Source organism: Pseudopipra pipra, chromosome 17 (genome assembly GCF_036250125.1).
Source record: "Pseudopipra pipra isolate bDixPip1 chromosome 17, bDixPip1.hap1, whole genome shotgun sequence".
NCBI lineage: Eukaryota > Metazoa > Chordata > Aves > Passeriformes > Pipridae > Pseudopipra > Pseudopipra pipra.
In genome coordinates this window covers 11,049,285-11,067,383 of record NC_087565.1, presented here as the reverse complement: position 1 = coordinate 11,067,383, position 18,099 = coordinate 11,049,285, and the positions used below count along the sequence as shown (strand labels likewise).

General features: G+C 43.0%; 1 protein-coding gene across 3 annotated transcripts in view; it reads right to left on the bottom strand.

The window, feature by feature from the left end:
• Positions 1 to 18,099, bottom strand: part of PREX1 (phosphatidylinositol-3,4,5-trisphosphate dependent Rac exchange factor 1) — a 144,792-nt gene that overhangs the window by 13,713 nt on the left and 112,980 nt on the right. For 2 of the 3 annotated variants that reach the window (XM_064674254.1, XM_064674256.1), the window contains exons 17-31: positions 17,907 to 17,999; positions 15,328 to 15,476; positions 14,343 to 14,428; positions 12,503 to 12,639; positions 11,965 to 12,136; positions 10,606 to 10,793; positions 9,690 to 9,851; positions 8,918 to 9,128; positions 7,443 to 7,704; positions 6,921 to 7,127; positions 4,561 to 4,649; positions 3,747 to 3,829; positions 3,044 to 3,134; positions 1,237 to 1,365; positions 550 to 591 (exon numbers count right to left, since the gene is read on the bottom strand). In XM_064674254.1, coding sequence (XP_064530324.1) covers positions 550 to 591; positions 1,237 to 1,365; positions 3,044 to 3,134; positions 3,747 to 3,829; positions 4,561 to 4,649; positions 6,921 to 7,127; positions 7,443 to 7,704; positions 8,918 to 9,128; positions 9,690 to 9,851; positions 10,606 to 10,793; positions 11,965 to 12,136; positions 12,503 to 12,639; positions 14,343 to 14,428; positions 15,328 to 15,476; positions 17,907 to 17,999 — 2,101 coding nt within the window. The remainder of the gene's footprint in view (positions 1 to 549; positions 592 to 1,236; positions 1,366 to 3,043; positions 3,135 to 3,746; positions 3,830 to 4,560; positions 4,650 to 6,920; positions 7,128 to 7,442; positions 7,705 to 8,917; positions 9,129 to 9,689; positions 9,852 to 10,605; positions 10,794 to 11,964; positions 12,137 to 12,502; positions 12,640 to 14,342; positions 14,429 to 15,327; positions 15,477 to 17,906; positions 18,000 to 18,099) is intronic. The other variant, XM_064674255.1, reaches the window with a different exon arrangement.

Below are 18,099 nucleotides of genomic sequence, written 5' to 3'. Positions count from 1 at the left end.
ACAAGGGTTGGTGCATGGTAACAGGTTCCTGATGTCCCCAGTGTACTTAGGAGCTCCCTGTCTTTGTCTGCTCCTGGCTGTAATTTCAGTACAGACAATCCTAACTCCCCACACGCCTGCTCTGCTTGGAAAGATGACAGAGTCCATGGTCTCACAGAAAATTGTGCAATACATCTCATTTTTGCTGTGTGTTCTCACCACAGCAGGAAGCAGTAAAGGCTGTCTGGGAAGGAGGGTTGTGCAAAGGAAAAAAATGAAGACAGTAAAAAGAAAAACAGTGCTTCTGAAACAACAGCAACCAGCCAGGTAACACAAGCAGGCTCCAGTGAACTGAAATCATGTAAACTGAAGAAGAGACATCAGGTCCATGGGAAGGTTGGCCTAGATGCAGAGCAGGAGAAATGTCAGCATAAAATGCCAGGGCAAAAACTCCTAAATGCTAAGGAAACAACACATCACATTCTCATGTATGCACGTGAATGCACATAAAACTGTCTTAGGGACTTCTGCATGTCTCTTGTTGTTCTGCAACACATGAAACCCCCTTACCTGTGCATTTTAACAAGGCCAAAAGCAGCTGATTCTTCCCATCTAAAACAGTGAAGACAAGGAATGCTGTGGTCAACATAATGCAAGGCAGGTGTGTTTGGTCAACAGTCTCCCCATTTCCCCAATCCCTCACCCAGTCTTTCTACTCTGAGAGTCCTCACTTACACAGACACGTTCGTGATTCAAAAACCCAAGGTGTAAAGCAGGGAATTTTCCTGACTACATGCTCTGTGTTAACTTCCATGAAACTTGTAGATAAATCCCTAAGGAGGTGATTTCTGCCCAGTGCTTTGCCCTGGGCTGCAAACATCAGCTTCATCTCCCATTTCAGCTCAACCAGACTGCAACAGGTTAGGATGTTGCAGCATCTGATTAGCATTCATTTCAGTTTGAAATATACCAAGCACTTCTCTCTTCATTTTCTAAAAGCACAGGGAGATGGATCAGTTTGATATCAATCTGAATGGGCTGATGAAATAAAATAAGGGGGGGGAAGCTCTTTGGAATTGCTGCACAGGTGCAATTTCACCATGCAGCACCAGGACTCTGCAAACCATAACGCTCTGCCTGCTCCTCTCTAGAGCCCAGGACAAACTGAGATCAAATTATAAAACCAACTGCTAGGCTTGACTAGACCAAGATCTTTTCTCCCCGAAGCCAATAACAAACTTTTCCTTATTTACAGACCTTCCACATGTTTCTGTATGATTTCCACAAGGTTCCTGATGCGCACTGGAAGGTTCCATGGATCTTCCTGAATGCTGGCTTGAATGTTGTTCCGGCACCTAACTGTGGTTTCTTCCTTCTGCTTAAATTCTAGAAAACATGGAGTGTGTTAGCCCTTAAGGAAATGCTCCATCGCTGAGTGGCTTAGGAGTTATAATGTAAATATAGATGAAAGCAGAGACACAGCATCAATAACAGTAATTGTGAATTGAAGAAGGTTCTTAGATAGAACCACTACAGAGGAAAAAGACTATTCCCATACTCCCAGTAGCAGCAGTCTCCCTGCATTGCTTTCAGGACTGTGGGCCTGTGTGACCTGCACAGAGCAGGGAGCTCTGCCCCACTCCTCAGACACAGAACCCCTCTCTGTTTTAGCTGTCAGGCAGATCTCAAGTCTCTGGCTGTGCAGAATCACATCAGCTGTTTGGCTGCAGCTGTCACATCCCATAATACTGATGAGAAGTTCTGAAATATTCTGCTTTCTTTCACCTGATGGAAGCTAATTATTTAATTACAGAGCAGAAAATTTACTCTCCAGGACTTAGCTATGTAGCTAAGCCAAATTTCCATTGTTGAGGATAAAATGCATAAGCAGAGAAACACAGAAAAACTGTGCCAAGTAACTGCTCCAAGACAGGAACAGGGGAGCATTCCAATGTCCATCCATCACCAAAAGGTGTCTGTGGTAGCTATTAAATGGATACTGTGGTGCAGGATTCCAGCTGAGTGTAAGCAGGGTTTGTCTGTTCCTCAGTGTGATGAGAGTGGAATCATCAGTTAAATAAAAGACTCTCTCAGGCTAATTAATATAGTTTTAATAAATGAGACTCTGTTTAAGTAAAATAAAAGAAGGGAAGTGTCTGTTGTTTCTACGCTTCATTCCAACAGTGCATGGAAAGACTAACACTCTACACAAATGTGAATGTGTTTGTAGAGATGAGTTCATGTAACAGAACTTCACATGAGTTATTCCTGGAGTCAGGAAAAAAAAAGCAGGAATGCCTCTCTAGTTCTAGAGCTTGCCACTGTAACTAAAAACCAGAACCTGTCAGGAGCTGGAGTGTGACTACAGCACCTGGGGTACAGCAGGAGTAGTAGGAAACATTTCAGATTTCAAGTGGGAAAGGAAATGCAGCAAATGTTCAGAAAATAAAGTCCTGTGTACTACAGGGAGACAAGAAACCACATCCTGAGCCCCAAAACCACTAAACCCAAAGTCTCATCATGGTCCCTGAGGAAAAAGAAAACACGGTATCATCTGTTTGCTCTCTATGGGAATCAGTTTTCAAAATAAGTGTCATGTGAGGATGAGTTTACTCTGGCAGTTATCCATCTGAAGAAAAGCAGAGTAAGTCATTAAGCAAACTTGGGCAGAACCTTTTGGTGCCTCAGATTTCCAGCGTTCAGCCCCTCCTCAGCTTATCAGAGCGCTCATTCACCTTGTATCTGACCTATCCCTACTTTGTACCTTCTGAGATATGTTCACATCAAAGGGGGGATTTGGAGACTTGTGAAAGAGCTGTGAGGATTCAGCAGCATGTAACGAAACAATGTTCTTTGTGTTCAGGAGGAATTCACATGAAAACAACCCCTTAAAGATGCAAAATTTCAGTGGTCAGAAAATTTCAGTTGTACCTGCCAATAATGCATGACTGGGCAGATTGCAGAACTAAGGAACTCTGTGTGGCCAGACAGCATATGTGCAACCATGGTAAGCTCTTAGGCCTTGGAAATCACATTACTAAATACAGTCAACATATTTCTGTACCTTGCAAACTGTGGTCCATTGGAAAGTGCTTGGTTTCTTCAAAGGCTTTAGTTATTCCTGGTCCTTTTAGAAGTGCATTGATTGCATCAACCTACAATTGGAATGTTATGCATCAGTGTAAGTAAGATTTGCAGAAGAAAATCTGAACAGAGCTCTTGTGGGGAAATGCCCAAACCATTACACTGTTTGTATTTTGGAACAACTGCCAAATAGCAGTAGGACTTTGTAGCCATGAACTGGCCTCAAGAGCCTCTCTCATTTAATACAGCATTTTGCACAATGATGATCTTCATGCTGACAAGAGAATATCAAACCATGCTCCAGTGTCACACATCTATAAAGATATCTGCAGGCCAAACCTGGGAGAACCCTCCTGCAATCTGCAAATGAGATCCATTTACATCCTACAAATCATCAGATGTTTGTTCACCTTTTCTTTTTTTCATGGAAGCCTTTTTCCCCTTAGTCTCATGCCTTAGATAAGGCAGGTCAGCCTTGCTTAAATCACATGAGGCAACTGGAATGTGGACAAAAGTGATTCCTCAAACCTTCCTATAATATACTTGCTTACACAATACCCCAAAATACTGATAGTTTGCCCTCCTCAAAATATGATTTTGTAACACAATTTAGTATTTCCAATTTCTTGCATTGACATTGATAAAGAGAAAGCAATTCTGTGTAAGAATAACCCTTTACATACCTGGTTAAAAAGGTGTTCCAGACAGCCATGAAGTTTGTCTTGCTTGTCTAAAGGAATCCTCATATCATTGGGAAGTTCATCTCCTAATAAAGGAGAGATGAAAAGCTTTTAACTTTCAAACATAACCTGTGACAAGGCCACAGATGACACAAGCACACCTTCTCACTGGTGGGTGAACAATGTTTTCTGCTTTATCTCCAACTCTTAGATCAAAATACTCTTTATTTTCATATAATGCAAGTGCCCAACAACTAAAGAAACTTATCCCTGCCTCATACCTCTCCCACATTCCAAATTTACTGTGGTTTATTAGAAAAAGGCAAACCTCTATCTTTCTGTGCTTGTTATTAGTTTTGAAGAAACCACACTTACAACTTAAATATGCAAGTGCTTATAATCAGCAAAGACTTGTCAGCTCTGCTGAGGGGTCCAGCATGAGGAGGATTCCTGTGCCCTGTGCACACACTCACCTGATTCCATCATCCCTGCCCAGGTGATGTCCCCTTGCACACACTCACCTGATTCCATCATCCCTGCCCAGGTGATGTCCCCCTGCACACACTCACCTGAGCCCATCTCATCCCTGCCCAGGTGATGTCCCCCTGCACACACTCACCTGAGCCCATCTCATCCCTGTTCAGGTGATGTCCCCCTGCACACACTCACCTGAGCCCATCCCAGCCCTGCCCAGGTGATGTCCCCCTGCACACACTCACCTGAGTCCATCATCCCTGCCCAGGTGATGTCCCCCTGCACACACTCACCTGAGCCCATCTCATCCCTGCCCAGGTGATGTCCCCCTGCACACACTCACCTGAGCCCATCTCATCACTGCCCAGGTAAGAGCTGTTGCTCCTCACGCTGGTGTAGGACAGCACCGAGTCCCGGTTACTGTTACATTCACTACAAAGAAAAGCAAAGAGGGGCTGAACAAAAGCTGTCCCTACACCCAGCTCCTGACACAGTGGCATTCTGGCTGCATTAGCACTGCCCCCCCCACCTAATTCTGTTCCACATATGCAAATGGAGCACTAATGACATGCAGAACAGCCCTCAGCAAGGCCTCTGGGGCTGGACTGCCCCGGGCTGGCTTTTCCTAGGTGTAGTGCCCACTGAATGCCCACTGTATCACCCTGGTTCTGTACAATGCAAACGGCCCTGGCACCCTCAGCTGGGTCAGCCCAGAAAACCTACTCTGAGGACACAGAGTAGGGGACAAATAATTGAGATTTTAACGTTTGCTACAAATTCTCAGGATATTACAGCATCCAAATCCAGCATATTGAGAGGCTGCAGTAGCACAGATACTGAGATGGGAGAGGAAATTTAAGGGATCTTTACCACCGGAGAATCAGGCACTGCAGATCCCAAAACTACCTCAGGAAGCAGAGGAGTCATGACAGTCAGCTTCCTCTTGGCTATGCACACCTGGAAAACTCTAGTGTGAATCTCCCCTCCTTAAAGTTCACTTTCCACTAACTATAACTTAATAAAAGTAATCAAAAAGGCTATGGATCTCAGGCTCTCCCCTTCCAATGAAATGACAGAGGTTTTAATGGTACAAGCCCAAAACAAAGCTTACAAAAGTCTTCAAATTGTCTCTTTCTTTGATTTTGTTTTAGACTGACATGAAAGAAAAATGTAAGAGCGACTGGAAGAACCCTAATTGGGGTCCTTTGTTAAATCTAGTATCAAAGAAATCTGTTTTTCCTCAAGAAGATTAATACTTATGGCAACTGCTTTGCTGTACAAACCCTTATGAATTACACTTCAAATGATCCCAGTGAAAGCAGCATAACTAATGCAAACAAGGTGTTTTCTTATCTGTAATTTGCTTGGTTTTGTAGTTCCTCAATAGTTTTTCAAATCAAAACCCACTACAACATGTTTTATTCTCCCTTGAGTAACTATTATCTGTAATATATGCTTAATTCTCTCCCTCTGTCTAATAAAGATAAGACAGAATAATGTTTCTCATCTTACATTTATGTGTAGGATTTTGGAGCAAGTGACAAACCCACAGAGACTGTGCTGTCACTTTGTTACCCAGAATAGATTAACCTCAATTACAGAAATTTAAACTAAACAGGGATTCCTATTAACATTGAAAGAAATACAGCACATTTCACTCCAAAAGCTTCAGAGCACGTGTGCAGATTGAAATCTCACACAACAAACAGATGTCCCAGATCTCAGCACTGAACTGCTCGTTTTATTCTTCACTGACTTTGTACTTGCTGTCCTTTGAGACAATCAATACTGAACTGGACAAGACCCTGAGCAACCAATTTTGTCCTGAGCAAGAGATGGGATCTTGGGGGTTCCAGAGACCCCTTCCAACACAAACTGTTCCCCTTCTGCCAGTTTTGCAGCCCTGCATGGATGGAACTATAGTTATTGGTACCAGTGCCCAATAAAGGCAAGTAAAGCACCAGGACTGCAGCAGGGAATTTTCAAAGACCCAGCATTCATTCAGGTCCCTGGGATCCTCCCAGCTCTAGGGCCTTACTACAAATGTAAAACTGGCCTGTTAATGATGTTAAACTGCAGTGGTCAGACATGGCTACAACTTGTTATTCCATTTCTTCTGCAGCTGAGTTCCAAATGTTTCCTCCCAAAAAAAGACAGATTTGGAGCGTGTGAGATCTCCTTTGGCAGCAAATATTCCTGGAGAACTAGCAGTCAATCATGTCACCAAAACAAGATTTTGAGACACCTGAATAAACATTGGCACTTGTGGTTTCAAAGGCCCACTAAAAATAAAAAACTCAACGTCCATTTCTGTTTCTGTGTCTCAGATTTTTGGGAAATTTGGTTGCAGAATCAAATGGAAACATCCCCTTACAATAAAAGCTATTATAAGAACAAGCAGTCTGCAAATTCTGCTGGGCTTCTGTAGTTTCTAGCCATAAGATACAGAAAGGGAAAGTCACATTAGACCTATTCATTTAATTTTATTCAGTTTTCTAGAAGCTTTAGTATTTTGGCATTGTTTTGGGGGAGGTTTTTTGCTGTTTATGTCACCATGGTAATAAATGTAATGATAGTGAATACTTTACTAAGTGAATAGTAGATAATGGACTGACTGGAAAACAACCTGCTTGTTGGATCCATGAATTAGAACTTTGAAACACTTTATTAGCAAGGTAAAAGTGGCACAATCTTCAGACTAACCTGTAGGAGTCTCTGTAACTCATTGTGTCATGTCCAGAGTCTTCCTGGTCCTCCTCAGAAACTTTGAAACAGACCTTCTTGATTCCACCATGCTCAGCTTTGTCAGGATCACTCTCCTCTGTTCCCAGGGAAGGTGGAGATGTCTCCTCAGCAGATGGTGGCTCACAGGCACCACCCTCTGTAGGTTCTGTTATGGTGGACAAAAGTCTGCAGAAGTAGAACACACAGCTCTCAGTCTCATGAAGGAAGGATTGGGACCAAGGCTAAATTCAGCTTCATGAAATCACAAGCAACCTTTTGAGAAGTTTAGATGGACTACCCAGACCACTTCCTACTGATCCAAACACAGCCCCAGAGCAGCCACTGGGAAGGGACCCACTAGGATCCTCATGCAAAGGCAGGTGTGAACAGGTGAGGAAAGAGGCTGACACTTGGGGCTGACAGCACAATGTGTTTTCTGAGGTTAATGCCTCAATGTTATCAGAATTTCTCTCTCCAGTGCACACGGGGTTCTGTACTCACTTATTTATCTGAATGACATACTGCTTCATTTCCTTCACTGCGATGTCAAGTTTGTTAAAAAGGTGCAAGTATGAGTCCTGCATCTCCCAGTCTTCCCGTTTCAGCAGAAAACTGAGTCCTCTTTCTTCCTGAGTTGTTCCTCCATTCTGCTGGCCGAAGCTACCATCAGGATCTCCATCTTCTGGGGTCAGACATCTCCAGGACGGTGCAGCCATAGTGGTGATGCAATGTTGAGTATATGAGACTGGATTTAAAGTGCCTGCTAAACATCAAAGGATCTGGTTAGTGTGGCTTTCGTGACTTTCCTCACTCCATCCCAATGATGTTAGTTTAGGATTGGTGGAATTTTAACACGAAAAATTAAAATTTCCCAGAACTACTTTATATAATTACATTCTATGACAAAAACATTCTGGGGAAAAAAAAAAAGTTGTGTTTTTTTTTTTTTCTTGGCATGCCAACTAGATGTTTTCAATTTACTGCAGTTCAGAAAAAGGTTAAATTATTGAAGACAGGAACTGTCCACACATATACTCATACAGACAACATGGAGAGAATCTAAAAGCATTTGTTGAAAGTTAATGAATTTGGACTCTCAGGAATCTGTGTTATTATTCCACCTCTACAAACATTTACACTCACCCACATATTTAAATAAACAGGATTATGTCCTTACAGAAGAAAAATTAATTTTTTTTCATTTAGAAATGCTGACAGTTTTGGTGTGGTACTTTGCTTACCACCTGTACTGGGTCTGGCTGAGATAGTGTTCATTTCCCCACAGCAGCCCTCACAGTGCTGTGCTTTAGCTCACATTAAAAATATTATGGGGTTTAATATTTCATATCCCCAAGCATCTTTATTGACCTCAATTTGAATAGCCATTGCCACTGTTCAAAAGATGGGTTACTCTACACTTCCCTCCTCTAAACATTCCTCCACTCCAACCTTCACATGGCAATGAGTCAGAAGCACATCAGCTGAGATCATGATAAAGAAATGCTGGAACCCAACTAACCAGGTGGTAGGACAGAAAACAGGTCTCCTGACAGAGTGAGACTTTCAGCTCCAATGCATGGAATTTGTTCAGCAACGGCAAAAGAAACCAGCACTACAACGTGACTGACTCCTGCTGCCCCCTGAATGCAGCCTCTCCTCACAGCACGGGCATTCTGGGTCACTCTTAGTCAGGAAGTCACCTCTAGTAAGGGCAACAGTGCTCCAGGACACTGGATTGATGTGAGATGCCCAAACTGCTTAGCTAAAAACATCTGACCTGAAGCCTCTCTGTGCTCAAAGGCATTACTACTTCACAACAGAAGGAGGCTGTCATTTCACTACAAAACGTTAAAGAGGTAAAAAAAGGTACTGGCAAGGCTGTATTTCCTTGGAACATATTTTGACCTTGCTGAGCAGTGGAAAACCACAACTTTTTACGTGGATAAAATCAGTGTGATTTGAAAGTGAGGTGTCACCTTGTTCTGGATCCAGGCCAATGATAGAAGGTTTGCGTCCGATGCGAATGCTGAACGACCTCCCTGCTGAGGTAGTGTTCTTGGGGTAGGACACCTCCATGAGGTTAATGTGGCAGTTGGTGGGGCAGAAATCCATGCTGCTCAGGGAATGTGCTTCCATGATGGCTTGTTTGAAGGCTGGGCTCACCTTTGTCTTCAATTCACCTGCAAACTGGGAGAAATAAAGCAGGTGTGTGCTACTTCATTTTCAAAAAAATTATGATGCAATACAGACAATCGTTTTCTCTTCCTGCTTCCCATTCCAGAAATCCAGATTTCTGCTGCAGGTGGAACAGCACATTCAAAAAAAAAAAGCTCATAAAACAACAAATGAAAGCAATTAACTATACCTTCTAGCACACCCTTTTCAAACAGCTCAGGTAACTGCACAAAAAAAGCACACATACTTTGTTTATACTATAATACACTGTAGTTATGTTCATGTTAAATAAGACATGGATCATTCTGTTGTCATATTTATTCATTAATACTGTGGCAATGAACCTGCAATAATATGTTATAACCCACAGCTCTGACAAGCAGAAAGGAGTGATTTCCAGACAAGGTCTTTTTTACTCAAAACCTGCAATTTCAGTAACTTGCAGAGCTGTTTTCATGCCTCCAGGACACCAACCTCAGAAGCTGCTTGGATTCATTAATACAGAATACTAAGACTCACTTATCACAATGAAGAATTGTCCTGAGACTTCACCCATAACTAGTAGTGTTGTACCTCTTGGTAGTTCGTGATCCTCCTGCTAATGCTTTCCAGCTTAGTGTCACAGATCTGCCGGAATTCATACTGGGGCATGGTGGCCACAGCACTGCTTAGGGATATGAGTCTCTTGCAATTCTTTATGAAGTGATTGTCCTCTGCAGCAAAGGCCTCTAAAATCTAAACAAAAAGACAGGGTGTCAATGATATGAGACTTGAAAGTGAGGGAAAATAGAGTTTTCTTCCACTGAGTGAGTGGCAAAGCCCCATGGCTGAAGCTGCCTCCAGAACAAGCTGCCTCTATGACTGCCTGAGAACCACCATCGTGTCCCCAAGCCACAAAACGTCTCAAAAAATGTCAGAGTAATGGAAGTGGATCAAAATATCCACTGTGCACTGTCCAAGTTACCTGCTCTGGCCTACTTTCCTGGGACATAACAATAATGTTACTGAGATGTGACAGAAACATTTACTATGAGCTCATTTTTCAGCGATGACCAGGACACTCAGTGCTCTGCTGCCTTCTGATAGCAGCAATTCTGCTCGATTCCTTTTGCAACCCATCTGGCCTATCAGGTGGGAAAAAGCTGCCTGATTTTCTTCCAAGTTAAAGCAAATAAAGCTGCCTGAAAAGATGAATCTTGAGTATCAGCAGAGAGTACGTTACCAGGCAGATAAATGGGAGAATTCCATAACCAAGGGCTCCCCTCCCTCTGCCTCAGCACCTGAAGTCCTGGAAGCATTTGCTGACTTGCTCATACCAAAGGAGCTGCTGTAACTCTGCACATTCTAATGAACAGAACTCCAAGCAGGGCTGAGAAGACCATGTGTGACCTGATCTAAAGAGCCAGGCCCACACCAGCCAATAATAAACTGTATCATTGGCTTCCCACTCTGGTTAGGAATGAAGCTGGCCATGTACGTTTTCTGGTACCTTTGCAGTGAGATTGAAGCAACCTTTCGGTTCCACAATTTTCTCCAGGACAAAGGATTTGATTCCTGCACTGCTGACATACTCGTACACCACCCCGTGCTCCAGGTGGGTGTTATCCACAGTCAGGCTGATGAGAGGGGTCTCTTCCCCAGTGACCAGTGGAGAGCTGATGGTCTGTGGTGTCTGGGCTGGAACAGAAACAAGTCATTAGAGAGAATTATTAAGTGCAAAGACACAACCTTTGGCTCAAGGAGTGTCTGAACTACGTACTGCTGGAGACTGGGGGAATATCCTGAGGAAGGCATTTGCTCTTGGCCACTGATGGAGACAGTGAGAGGGGTTTAGATAAACCACACACTCCAATCCCCATTCTAATGTTCTTCCATGTGTGCAAGCACACATCTCTGTCAGGACACTACTTCTAGTTCTGTTCACAGACACGAGTAGAAGCTTTCAAAAGGAAGTGAAGTCTGTTAATCTGTGAGTCCTGTTGTTTGCAAAGACCCTCTGGAAGACTGAGATGCAAGGGCAGGGATGGGGTGAGGAGATAACATTTTTTTACACACAGCAATGCTATTGTCACTAGAGAACAGACTCAAGTTACATTCAGGCTGAGGTTTGCCAGAGAATTGCTCACATGCCTCCACCAGGGCACTGCTCCAGCTGTTCCACCTTGGAGCTGCACGGTTCCACCACTGGATTACCAGGTTCACTAGACCTTAGATGGGATCCACAGATGTGCATCTGTTCCAGGAGAAGTTGCCAATGGCATTCAGAGAGTCCAGGCTCAGTCCTTTGGCTTAAATCTCATTTCAGTATTCTCCCCTATCATCTACTTTTCCAAAACAGCTCTCAACATAAAAGCTTTTTTTTATGAGTTACACTTTTGTAAGCTGGAGGAAATACACTCCCACCTTCTGCTGACACAGTGATAGCATGCCTTGAAAATCTGCTCCAGATCAAAGCAATTTAACATCTTAATCTTTAATCTAAAATAACAGAAAACACAGATTATTCTAGGTGGAGCTACTTGCAGGCCTTCCCTCCCCACCAGCTACTGCCCACAAATTCCTGGTTTGCAGGGGCTACCAAAAGATTCTAAAAATGCTGAGCCTCTTCATTCCTGAAACTGGATCTCTTGTAAAGAACAGAGTCACAGGGGTGTGATTTCTACGTGTATCTTCCCCTGAATAAACGGCAGCATATGAGTACTTCCTCTGGCAGACCTCATTTTATTACAAAGCTTTACTAAGACAAGAGATATCTACAGTAACAATCACACCTTATATTTCTACTGCTGTTTTCCTTTTGGAAACCTCTGAAATGCCTTAAGTCTCCTTCTACCATGAGGACCTTTACCTGATTCCTGTGGGCTGTTTTGAAGAGGATCCAATTCTGCATCTCCTTCTAGTGCAGGGTGGTCTTTGGTGGAGCCAGGGTGGCTGCCATTCACATATGCAGGGGCTGCTGCTTGCTGAACTCTGTCCTCTTCAGCATCTTCATGTGTTCTGTACACCCACTGGTACAACCCCTTTCAAGAGATACAGGCTTCAGCCATGACCTCACTGAAAATGCCCAATCTCCAAATGTTTGGACTACAAAGGTGAATCTAGCTCTGGGTGAACTTCTAGTGTTAGCAGTAGTTAATAACTTTCAATACTGCATGCAGTGTGTGCATGAATTTGCTTTTATATTATTTGTAGGCATTTTGCAACTCTAGGCAACTGCAACCAGGTCCCTCAGTGACAGCAGGACACTGGGGAGGGAGGAAATGAGTCAAAAGAAACACGTAGACGTTCTTTTTCTGAATATTTAGTGAGCATAAAAGCACAGGAGAAGGGGAGGGCAGAAGAAGGGCAGGAATTAATGTACTTCCTTTGAGGTTTTGAGTTCATACCAGTGCTTCCTGTTGTCTGGTCCTGTAGGCTGTGAAGTGCTCCAGAACTTCCGTATAACTGCCATGTGTTGCATTATTCCCATTAACTTTCAATATACACTGCCCGGGATGAAGGCCTGCAGCTGCAGCCTCAGAGCCTGAAAAACAGCAGGAGAGAAGTCAGACAGAAATGCCATCTGCATAAGGAAGAGAACACTGGCAAGTTTGCAAAGGGTTTCTGGTTAAAAGGAGTAAGAAGAGCTGGGTGAATGCTGTGCTGCCTTTGCTAAAAAGTCCTTATTCCGAGAGCTTTGTGTTTATCCTTCATGTTTTCAGTAGTGCTGGGAAAAACAGAGACCTCCCAGATCTAAATGCACTCATACTAGAAATTGAAATCCCTGTGGGAAATCGTTTGGGATTCTTACATGGTTCTCTTTCAGCCTTATGATTACATTAGCTGAGGTCTCGCTTAAATGTAAACTGTTATATTTGTTCCAGCTTCTTGCACTCGAAAGGTACAGAACACTTGCACATTGCACAATGTGGCACAGAAAAAGACTGATGTACTTAAAGCTACAGTAAGTCTAGAGTGCAATAACCAGCTCCAATGGATTTATTCCAAACTCACACTGAACAACACTCATACCCAAATTCAGCTCCTAGAAATCTACAGCTAAGGTGATTAATCCTTTAAAGCACTTTTTTAAATGCAATTTGTCTTTTGCTGGAAAAATCCTGAAAAAAGGAGAATCTTCCTAGCTGGCATTTCCAGCTTGCCCTCTAGACTGTGACAAAGTGGCTACAGGTGCTGTTATGAAAGGGTGCAATAAATGTGTGTCCCTGGGAACACCATCTGTAGGTGCTACCTGCACAGTCACTGCACTCATCTGGAGACACGTTTGTTTGCAAGGAAGGAAGTGGTGTATGTCTGAAACGCCACATTTTCTGCATCTGCTGAGAATAAAGGTTAAAGCTGTGCTTTGTTTGTAGCTCAGTTAACATTTCAGGTACAGAAGTACTAAATATCTCTGCCAAACAGTGTTTTCTCCTTTTAAAAAGAGGAAGGAAAGCAGTTTGCCTATTGTACATTGGTACTTTGTAGCAGTATAAGCCAATGTAAAGGGAGAAGTAGTCTCCAAGTACTACTTTGTGATGTCCAGATCATGTTAGGACCTGTCTCCCAACCTGCTGATCCTGCAGCAGGGTTAAGGTTAGGTTAGGGTTAGGCTTTCACTTCAAAACCCAGGGACCCAAACTGTGGCTGACTACAGGCAAAAATATTGAGGAAGCAACAGACAGCATTAACCCCTCAACTTCTTCTCAACCACCTCAGTTTTTTTAATTCCCTGTGGTTGTAAAGCTGGACTTTGGCAGTCTCAGAAGCAGCAATGGCAGGGTCACTAAGCAAGCACATTTCTAGCTTGCAAGAGCTCGAGTGATAATGCTTTCTTAAGTCTTTCCACAGTACTGTGGATTGCAGTATCCAAGTTTCTTCCACTGTAGAATTAAATTATTCCTTGTTTCGTGTTGATGGGATTAGAGACCCAACACTCAGTTGGCAAGAATGATACCACTGTCTCAGAAAGCATTTACATGCTGAGCACTTTGCAGCAGGAACTCTCACGTTGTTCTGTGGTTACATGAGTGTGATTCTTCCCCATCACTGGGGTTCCTGTCACTGTGGTCACTAAGGTTGTCAGAACTCATATGGAACAAGCTGGACAATGAAACCTGCATCTGTCTTAATACAGATATATTTATATATACACACACACACACATACACACACGCTCTTTATATACACATGTATATATATTTAGCTGTACTCCCACCTTAACTGCACCACAGACTTTCTCCTTACCTCTTCCTACTGCATGAACATATGGTGGTGCTGCTCCCCGGATCTGAAAGCAAAGGGCTTCAGGACAATCTGGGATTTTAATAATCCTGCAGATAAATCAAAGAGAACAAGAAAGCAGGATTTTAAGTTAGGCTGCCAGAGCTCTGGGCAGTTCTAACAGCAGCTTTCCCTGGCATTCACAAGTGTGTTTGGATGAAAGAAAGCACCCACACTGTTTATAAATGAGTAACAAATAAACAGACCTGAAAAAATCATCTACTCCATCATCAATCTCCAAGGCAGATGGGAGGTTCTATTTGTTAATTAAAATTTGGCATTTCTTAATTTATTACATCTTTAAGTGAATAACACCTGACAGAAACTATCTGTGGCATTTATATTCACTTCCTTTTCTAGGCACACTTTGTTGCAGCTGTGCTGACTTATACTATTTTCATTAAAAAATAAAAATACACACTAGACAAGACAACCTGGACTAGAATCCAGCATCAGGTGTTCACTGAGATGTTCAACTCTATGGTACATTCTGGGATTAGAGAATCTAACCATGCACAAGACACTAGACACTAACAGGGCCAACTCTCATTATAAGATATAATAATAGACTGAAAAACTGTTAGAGTCATCAAAAAACAAGCCAAGCTTTAATTGGGTGGAAGTTTTGCTTTCCCTGGCACAAATATTAAGAGCCTGAGAAACTTCACACATGACAGAGAATGACAATCCTTGTGATTCCGTTCTGTTTGTGCACAAGGAAGTCAAAAGTATTTTACCTGCAGTACAAAGAGAACCCAACCCCTTCTAGCAGCCTGAGGGTCATCACTAAAAACAAGCTGTGACTCCTGCTCTCTCATTTCTGCCCTTTGTTCTCCTATTGAGCAGCTTCTGCACAGCAAAGTGTTTGCACAGCTTTCACTACAACCACAGAAGTATTACTCAGGGACTGACATTTCTCGATAATCTGTCTGCCCATCTTGGCACTTACTCTTTTGACTTGGTGGCTACCAGAAGCCTGAGTGGCCTTCGTGAGCAGAAGGACTGGGTTAGGATGGTTTCCACTTCTGAAAACGGGCGCAGGAACACTAAATCCTCATTGATGGAATAGATTTTCCTGCCTGCCTGCAGGCCAGCCATCTGCAAAGGGAACAAACACCACAGAGCACTCGGATCACCGGCAGCATCTCTGAAAGCTCAGGCTCCAAGGTTCAACTCTTCCCTACTTATGGCCACTCCTCAGACTGCTGTCAGTGGATACCCTATAAACAGTGCTGGTTCATCAAGTCATTTGTCACTCCCCCTGAAAGTTTTCTGCTTTTGCAGAAAACAAAGAGGTTTCACCCCTATCTTTAGAAACACGTCACTGCACAGGTGTATCTTTGCAACGGATATATATTTGTACTTTTCTGCTACAGCTTTTTAAGGGACTATTAATAAAGGAGACTTTCTAAATGTCTTTGTGAAGACACGTGAACTTGGGATGAGCATGAGATGTGACACACTCCACATCAATTAACTAAGCAAACTCTGTGGTGTTTTGTGCCTCTCCACCTGGGTGAGCTGAGCAAGTGTCAACAGGCCCAGGCAGCTGATGCCAGCAGCAGGGGCACAATTCCCACAGGGAGGGTCCTGGGCTGCTCATCATTCAGGAGCAGGACAGAAAGGGCAGGAGCACTATTCTGTCTGAGGGCCAAAAGTGAGAAGCTGGACACACATGCCAGGCAAAGAGTTCCCAAACTGCAGCTCAAGTACCCCATCAGTACATACAGGAATTGGATGTTCTTAACAACTCATAAACACAGTTTGGAAACTGCTTCTGGCATAGGCAAATCTAACAGCTCACAGACAGTTTCTAAAAAATTTTGAGAAGAAAAGACACTAATAATAAAAACAATGCTTGGCAACTCTGACAGCTCAACAGAAACCCCAAAGACCCTTGTTGCACAAGCACGAAGCTCAGTGCTGTGTGCTGCCACAACCTCTGCTTCAGCTATGTTCCAATTCTGTTTCAAGAATAAGAGGTCATAATTCCAAACTCAAAGAGAACATGTCAATCTTGAATAAATCCATGCAAGTAATATATTTGTTCCCACTTTACTGGTGAACCTGAAATCTTACTCAGGCCTGAAGTCTGCCAGTCTTAGTGAATGCAATGAGCTGTGAAGCAAAGCTGCTGTCTTCACTTTTGTCCCTGAAGAGTATGACAGCAGGCAGAGGGTCTCTAAATGCTGAGCCACACCAAACTACACGCTGGATATATTTCTAATATCACAAAGCAATTTAAAAAGCCCAAGACTGTGATGAAATGCATCACCATTGGACCTCGGGTCTTTCCAGACTGAGCTGACAGCCCTCTGGTTCAGAGAGATGCAGATTTAGTTCTTTTCTGGAGCAATATTGTAAGATTGAGTTCAAAGATGGGCTCATGGTCACAGATAGTTTGTCTTGGAAGATCAAGAAAAAGATTCCTTAGAAAATTTTGTGTTTCTGTAGTCTTAAAACACAACAGATTTGCAGGCTATTCCCCAGGCATCCAGCCAAAGAAAGGGCAGAAGGATTATCTGGCAGGCAATAGTTCACAGCACAGGTTTACATTAATAACATTTTTGGCCAACCCATGTTGACTTTGAGCACGAGGTAAAGCACAGGATTGGTTCCTTTGGCGACCATAAACCAAATGAGAATCAGGAATACTGAAATAATTTAATTTTAATACTAAACTTCAGTTCAAAATTCCTTCCCATTTGACATTCTCAGCTTGCTAAAATTCATCGGTCCACTTCAGGTGTTTCCACTGGGTAAATTATCCAGCAGTTCTTTGTAGTCTAAAGCAGAGAGCCACAAATGAACATGGACATTCAGAAATTCTGTAATGGTTGTCCTGGACTCTTAAGTAGAAGCTCTGCCTGTGTGCTGCCACACTTTACTGTGAAACTCTGGACAAGTCATTTAGCCCTCTCTTATCTCTACAGATGCTAAAAAAGCACCTAAACAGCTTTTAAAAGACAGATTTTCAGTCTGTCTGTGCCTTATTTCAGTAAATAGAGTGTGACATGGGTTTTGTATGGATAAAAGGTGATGGTGCAGTACTCGGATTGATGATATTTTGCCCATATATGTGCCTCAAAGAAACACAGCAAATATATTCTGTAGAACTCTTAGAAAATTCCAGGGAGAGAAACGAGTGCACGCTTTTTAAGGAAAAAAATACACATCTAAAAATGCAGCTTTCCCTCAAATAAACCTGTTTCCCACTGAACACCTTTGCTAACCCAAAGCAGTGTTACTTTCCCTCCCTCCTTAAACTGAGGTTGCTAATGAACCCGAGGTACCACCACACAGAGATCCTGCTGTTGTCCAATCACTCATCAACGAGACTCAAGTCACCTGGTGATGCCAAACCCTTGGCCATTCACAGGAACAGCTTTATTACCACAGAAGTTGTAGAAGACAGCTGATTTTCTATTTGCTGCCTTTAAGAGGAAACAGATTTTACAACTGTGGGTTTGTGCCTTTTCCAGGTATTGAAACACTCTCAGACAGGAGGACGTGAACGTCAGGTCCTACCTCCGCGGAGGAGCCTCGTCGAACCGACTTCACCACAACCGCTTTGTTCTTCTCTTCCACGTCAAACCCATAGTCATCCTCTTCTGGTAAAATCTTAAACAGAGCACAGGGCAATGCTTCATGAGTATGGAGCTTGCTAAAAAAGGTGCTGGAGATGAGAAATCGGACTTTTCACTGCAAGCCACGATTGATA